At 35.3% G+C, this 7386-nt stretch overlaps 1 protein-coding gene across 1 annotated transcript; it reads right to left on the reverse strand.

Moving 5' to 3' along the window:
• Window positions 1-1379: 1379 nt before the first annotated feature.
• LOC120067321 (cytochrome b-c1 complex subunit Rieske-4, mitochondrial-like) lies at window positions 1380-6961 on the reverse strand. The gene is made up of 2 exons (XM_039018885.2): window positions 6584-6961; window positions 1380-2215 (listed from the first exon to the last, which is right to left on the reverse strand). Exons 1-2 carry the CDS (start codon window positions 6762-6764, stop codon window positions 1572-1574), a joined length of 825 nt encoding a protein of 274 aa, XP_038874813.1. The 5' UTR covers window positions 6765-6961; the 3' UTR covers window positions 1380-1571.
• Between the last annotated feature and the right edge of the window lie 425 nt (window positions 6962-7386).

Below are 7386 nucleotides of genomic sequence, written 5' to 3' on the forward strand. Positions count from 1 at the left end.
AAGAAAACTCTAATGGGGAACTTTAACCTTACTTTTTATACTTAACTGAACTATACACTCATTGAACTATCTTAAATATCAAAAAGTGTGGTCGACTCGAGTCACATCAGTGTGAGTACTCTCATGTAGATCAACTTGGAAGACAATGTCAAATTAGAGAAGCAAGTTGGCAGAAAGCCCACTAAAGGCTCGCGACGCGTGCAATTCCTACACCAACCCTATCAATTTTGTTCATTTTGATTTTACCCTTTCAAAATATTTATTTTAGTTTTCATACTTTCAACTTTGATTCGAATAGTTACTTTTTAAGAATAGTAACTGAAATGGATATATTAAAAGTAGAGGACCAAATTCTTATTTCAATCTTTTGGTAAATTACTTTTTTTTTTTCATGTGATTGAGAAAAGTCAATTTAGTCCCTAAAATTCAAAGTTGTACAACGAAGTTTTCAAAGTTGTACAATGAAGTTTTCAAAGTTTAATTTAGCCCCCAAATTAAGTCCGTAAATATATAATGGCAATGCTGACAAGATAATTTTTATTTTAAAAACAAATAATAATGATGACGACTATTTAAAGGGAAAAAAAGCTAAATATTATATTAAAAAAAATATCCTTAAACTTTGTACTCTGAATCTTTAGAAATTTCAAAATTACCCAAACTTAAAAAAAAAAAATCAAAATTTCTCTTAATGTTTATATATAAACCAAAACCATTAATACCTCATTGCAAGAATAACTCTAAATTTCTTTTAAAAGAAAGTTTAAAAATATACCGCCTACCGTTAGTATAGTGATCAATTTATTCAAAATTTTCTTGATTTAAAAAAGAATCAATTTTAAAATAAATTATATAGATGTTCCCACTCATTTTTCTTCTATTTGTCTAATTCTTATACCAATTTTCTCAATAACCAAAATAAAAACAAAAATTTTAAACTAAAACATAAAATCCCACAAAATTTCAAAATCAAGATCTCCACCTATATATATTGTACACCTAACTACTAAAATACAATCTTCTTGTTAAAACATTTAAGGGAAAATAGGGAAGTGAGAGGGCTTTATGTAAGGGTATTTTCTATCTTTTTTTTTTCCTTCTTTTTTCAAGTTCAAGGATATTTAGGAGAAGATGGAGAAAGGTTCGAGGGGAGGGGAATTGCATCTTCATGAGTTACATGCAGCAGCTATTATGCATCCAAATGCTCAATTAATTAGTAAGTCCATAAACCTAACTGAGCTTTCATCAGAGAAATGCAAGAAAATATTCTCATTTGCTTAAACACAAATGCCATACAATGAAAATTTGGTGGCTATTTCACTATCAGTTCTATTACCAACCAAAATCAAAAGCACTCACTTTATGGGGGGCAACACCCATTCAAGCAACTTATTCAGATTCATTCATGCACCAAGATACGGGAGTTACAGTATTCTCATTACATAAAGATCAACTCAAAGACATTGAGTAGGAAAAAAAATAATAATAAAACATGTCTGCAACAAATCTTCGACATTATCATTGATGAAGGTTCCAAAACCACTACAACCCCAGAAAAATAGCTTGATCTCTTAACCAATCAAAAGTTTGTTATCTTCCAAAAAGGTGTAAGTAGGTACCTCCAAATTGTAGGGTGCTGGTCCTTTACGGATCCTACCGGAGACATCGTAATGGGAACCATGGCATGGGCAAAACCAACCACCAAAATCACCAGCATTTGGCAATGGAATGCAACCAAGATGCGTACAGACGCCGATCACAACAAGCCATTCTGGATCCTTAACTCTCTCGCCATCCTGCTGTGGGTCACGCAGTGATCCAAGGTCGACGCTGTTTGCTAACTTAATATCATCCTCTGTTCGCCTTCTAATGAATACTGGTTTTCCACGCCACTTAACCGTCACAGTAGAACCAGGCTCAATGCTTGAGAGGTCAACCTCAAGTGATGCAAGGGCAAGAACATCCTTACTGGCAGACATGCTAAGCACAAACTTGAGAACAAGGAGACGAATCAAAGAAGCATAGACAAACCGACCACCTGACAAGACAAAATAAGCAAAGGCACGCTTGCTGGGGTCACCCGGAGGAAATCGCTCATGATTGTATTCATCATAGACTATCTTTGATGTAGGGTTCTTAACGGCTGCTACAGTAGCAGGAACATCAGGAACTAAGATGTTTTCCTTTGTTGAAGTCAATGCATCAGAAGCAAAACCTGGCAAAGAGATATTTCTATAAAATCATAAAACTTCACCACAGGAGAAAGGAAAAATCACTCATAATAAAGGGGCTGAGTTACAAAGTATAATTGAAAGTAATCATCCAATCAATCACCTAAGCCAGAATGCTCAACATCTTCCTCAAATTTTATGAGGCCCGCTTATTGGTGCAAAATTTAGTGATTTTCCACGTTAAGTTTGAATGAGTTTGTCACCATAACCTATATGCAGGGTTAAAGTTTTGACAAATTCTAGAGCAGTAAGTTTGAAGCTTTTTGATAAACAATTATATTTTCTTTATGCATTCAAGACTACAGGATGCCATTTTTCTAGGATTATAGCCAGTTCTTCATTATTTCAGTCAAGCAAATGCAGAACTTAAGAGAATCAATTGTCCATCGTACTCTCAGTGAAGTGTTCGGATAAGTGCAGGTAAGGGAAAGTTCAAGAAGTTAAGAGAGGGAGAATATTTGTTTCCTTAGGAGAGAGAAGGAGATCGTAACACTTCATTCTCCCATGAAGTTGCAAGCATTAGAAGAAATAGGAACGCCATTGGGTCTCTTTCAGGAGAGGGTGACACACTGGAATAAGGGACAACAATTTAGGGGGGAAATCTGTCTTCCACTACTTTTTTCTATTCTGTTTTTGTTTCCTCTAGGTTTGTGGAAGGAAAGGTTAGAGGCTTCTTCTACGTTGAAAAGATAAAGAGAGATGATTTCAGCTTTGACGACAAATTACAATAAATAGTAAGGCTCTGGATGATGGTTCCACTCGGGCATTTAATCCACAAAATTGAGATTTGGGTTAAGTTAGGTCAGTGAGTTTCATGAAAAACTGCTAATTTAGAGGATGAAACAATATTATCCAAGAGAGGAATATGCTCTAAGTGTGAAGGGTTTCACAAACCAGTCAGCTTGGTTACTAACTTGTATAAGATAATTGTCAAGGTACTGGCTGATAGGCTGAGGAGGGTTCTTCCTAGCACTATTTTGGAACTTTAAGGCGCCTACATGAGGTCTTCATGGCTAATAAAGCAATTCAAGCTTATAGTGCCCAATGCTAATGCATGTTAGAAAAAAATTATCTCTAAGCTTGATTGGGAGAAAGCAATAACCTGTTGATTAAAACCTTTTAGAAGACCAACTACTATATTTTGGTTAATGATGAGTACCAAGATAAATTTTTATCTTTTAAGGGTGTTAGACAAGGAGATCTCTCATTCCTCTCCATTTCCTCATGTTTGTGTATATTAGCAGGCCAGTGTTAATAAATACGGACAAAAGTCTAGTTGGGGCTTTCCACGGGGGGCAAGGAGATAATTTACCTTTGGTATGCAAATGAAGAAAGTTAGTCCTTTTCTGGTCTGTCTTTTAGAAGCCTTAATACTGATCCTAAGATTTTAAGTTTTCTGTATCCGTTGCTTATTATAGTTCATTCTAATTTGAGCAATTACCTCTTTTCATTTCATCAATGAAAAGTTTTGATTCTGTTTCAAAATTTAAAAAAAAAAAAAAAAAAAAAAAAGAATTAATACTGATGATGTGATCCAAAAGAAGTTTAGAAATTGGGCTTATCTCCATCTAGGTGCAAATTGTGTTTGAGAAAGGTGGAAGACTTGGACCACTTGTTTCTCCAATACTCTTTTGATTATAAGGCCTAGAGCTTTATTCTGAGAAGTTGGGTTTGATGTTGTGTCTCCCCCAAATAATGGATGATTGGCTCCTTGAAGGTCTTAATGGTTGGAACTTGATGGGCAAAACTAGGATTTTGGGTAGCTGTGCCACTAAAGTGTGGCACTTATAGACTGAACAAAACGACAGATCTTTTCAAGAAACGTCTGGTAATGTTGTACAAATACAACTTCTTGGTGGGTGTCTTTACATTTTAAATTCTTTTGTAACTACACCATCTTGACTATTATCAATGATTGGAAAGATTTTGTAATGTAGTTAGTTTTTTTTTTTTTTTTTGGTGGGGAGGGAGGGAGGGAGGGGGGCCTTCCTCAGATTTAGCCTGTTGTTTTATATATATATATATATGTTCTTCGTTTCTTTAAAAATATAAATAAATAATAATTGATTAATTAATTAACCATGAGCCCTCCAAAGCTGGATTTGTGAGTGACTTCAACAAGGTGTGGAGTTAGTGGGTCTTAATATAAGTAATAGTACCAGCCGTCTATCCTTATCAAATTTGAATTGTGCAAAAGGTTTGCTTAAGATATTTACTATCTTGATATCTTTGTTCAGGATTCAGGGTGGAAAAGACCATAGTGGAAAGATGTTCAAAAAAGGCAAGGGTTTCCATTTGACAACGTGGGAGATCATCACATGTCTATTGAGATTGTCGATTGGTGGGTTGAAAATAAAAAATCTGTGGCCCTGAATGGTGAGTTTCATGTAATGATGTGCCACAACGTGTATCACGATACAAGATGATTCTAAGTATTATGGATTATGTTAAGTGCACCTTCCAATCTGGCTTGCAATTTGGGTCATTTCTGAGAGAGTTTTGGGGTGCCTTAGGCTCGTAATAGCTAACATTGTTTGAAGGAGCGTTGCTCAATTTACCATTTCAAGACAAAGGGGCCTTTTGTGAGTTGCCCTTTATGAAGTCTCATAGAATTTGGCTCATGAGAAATGGGAGAATCCTTAAGAATAGGAGCTAAGGTTAAGTAAAAGAACTCTTACCCAACCCTCAGTCTAGGCATACAAACTCCTATCTCTAGGGCTGATTTCATTTCTTTTTTTTAATAACTATGAACTCTTCTCCTAGCTCATGGAACACATACTCCCCTAGCTGAGTCTCAAGTATCTGTCAAGAGAAAAGGGCAGTCACTCGCTCCCATTGGGAAAACTTTCATTCATTTTCTTTCCATTTTACAGTTATATTGTAAATAAGGGTGTGGACTGGAAATGCCTAATCTTAGGTGTTTACCTACCATCAATGCCTCTTTCTAGGTGTGATGTAGTCTTTATGATTCTGTTAAAGTGAGAATTTTGTATTTGTATTAGTTTGTCTTAGTTGAGTTATGTAATCATAGTTTTAGGTAGTTTTTTAAGGGTTTTGCCGTGTCTTTAGGAATTAACCTGAACAGCAGGTTGTAGGTAATCTATTTCCAGCCTCTATATATTAAGGCTGTTATCATTGTTAAATGTTAGGCATCAGTTTTTCCTTCAGAAATAAAGTTTTCTCTCTTGGTTTACACCCAGGTGTCTAAATTCTGATTAAAAATGGCCCTTTTCATAATTTTCATTTTTTGTAGGTAGATTCCTTTGAACACGCATCTCAAACTTTTGAAATATTATGAACACTTTCCTAAATGGAGTATTTTTATTACTATTATTATTTTGGTATCATGGTAGCTGGTCATATATGAACAGGTTCTTTCTCATCTAAAACAAAAGGTTTCTATTAGCAAGTTCTGTTTGTAGAATACTTTGAATTCAAGAAACTGATTAAAAGATCTTTAAGAAAGAAACAAAAGCAATCCAAACAAAAAGACAATTGCTTATTGTAAATAACAACTATCTCGTTCAACAACAACCTTAAACTGACTAATTTTAACCTCCATTAGAAAAGAAGAAATATTACTGTCACAAGTCACGCTTAAACTTGCACACTCCAAGAGACCACCAGAGCAACCAAAATCAAATCACCAAAAACCATGTACAATTTGAAACATCAGCTCCTTAGTTCATGTGTGTGTCTCAACAATCGAAAAGACAATAATTTTAAAAGATATAGAGAGAAGTACGAGTCTCAGTGTATAATATATGAATAAAAACATACAGTTCTGGGTGGTAGACCACCAAACATAAAGATAAAATTTTTGGAGAGAACGGTAAAAGGACTAGGGAATAAAAAAGGGTACCATCATATTGCTGCAAAAATACAGACTGTAAATAACATTTTACGTTTTCAATGTTGCCAGAATGAGAAACGAATAAGCAAACATGATGGTAAACTTAGAAAATAATCGATGGAAGATTCAAACATAAACACCACGAGGAAGTGATTGCTTCGGCTAAGTGATATCCCCCAAAAACACAACCCCCAAAACGACTCTCACATTTTCACATGATTTTCACAACGATAAATGAATATCCAAAACATGATTCAACATCATCAATACGACTAACTAAACAGAAGATCAATAAACACAACTACCGATCCCCATCTAGGCTAAACCCAACTACAGCTACACTAGCCTGCAACTCAAAAACACTAAACAAGGATTGTCCTTTCTAGCAACAAAAAAAAGGAAGCCTATATCCACAAAAACAAACCCTAAAAAACGCCATAAATCGACTAACACGAGAAACAACAAAAGTATTTCATAGAATAAGGAAAGGAACTCTAACCTCTACAGCTACGATCAAAGTGGGGTCCAAAAGGGAAGGTGTTGAAAGATCTGAAATCACTGGATGAGGCGGAATCAGAGCCATCGATGATCTTGTGAGAACTGGGCAAAGAAGAGGCAATAGTGGGCCTGAAATGGGAAGAAGAGAGTGAAGAAAGCCTCCGAGCTGCAATCCTCAACATCTTGGTGAAGAAAAATCGAACGCTTCCGCCGGGAAAATTATGAAATGGAAAACAGGGCTTCGAAGGTTATGGAGGATTCGAATGGAGGCGACAAAATCGGCTTCTTTTTCCCCCAATTTGCAGGAGAAAATTTGACCTCGACTTCGTTTTGCCCACGCCTACACGGTGAGCATTTTGATACGTGTCTATGCATTTTCTTTTTCCTTTTATTTTTTCCTTCGAATAAATGCAAGTTTTTAACCTTTATATTTCTTTTTAATTATTAAAAAGAATACTCTTGGATGTGTTTCAATTATGATCTTTAGCTTAAATGTATGGGGTGTTTGGCTCTAGGGTTAGCAAAATTCCCCCGATCAGGACGGAAAATCTCCGGTTTGATCAAGGATGGGGTCAAATCGGAAAATTTTTTTGGGGTTCCGTCTGAGGACAGGGCGGGGACGGGGATGGTATCCCCGCCCCAATCCCGACCCCAATTTTATATAGTTATATTTTTAATATTTTATAAATATATATTTATAATATATAAAATAACTTATTTATATGTATGTTTATAATGTATACTATAGACTTATAGTGTTGTGAGATCAATATTGAATATCTAAGTTCTAAATTTAAGCCCAAA

This window comes from Benincasa hispida, chromosome 12 (assembly GCF_027475165.1).
Source record: "Benincasa hispida cultivar pf3 chromosome 12, pf3_genome.v1.1, whole genome shotgun sequence".
NCBI classification, from domain to species: Eukaryota; Viridiplantae; Streptophyta; class Magnoliopsida; order Cucurbitales; family Cucurbitaceae; genus Benincasa; species Benincasa hispida.

Bases quoted from the DNA above. Each gene is read 5' to 3' on its own strand.
- LOC120067321 (XM_039018885.2), bottom strand. From the start codon at position 6,764: ATGTTGAGGATTGCAGCTCGGAGGCTTTCTTCACTCTCTTCTTCCCAT. The intron at 2,216-6,583 runs GTTAGAGTTCCT...TCTCTTTGCCAG, and splicing joins CTTTGATCGTAGCTGTAGAG to GTTTTGCTTCTGATGCATTG.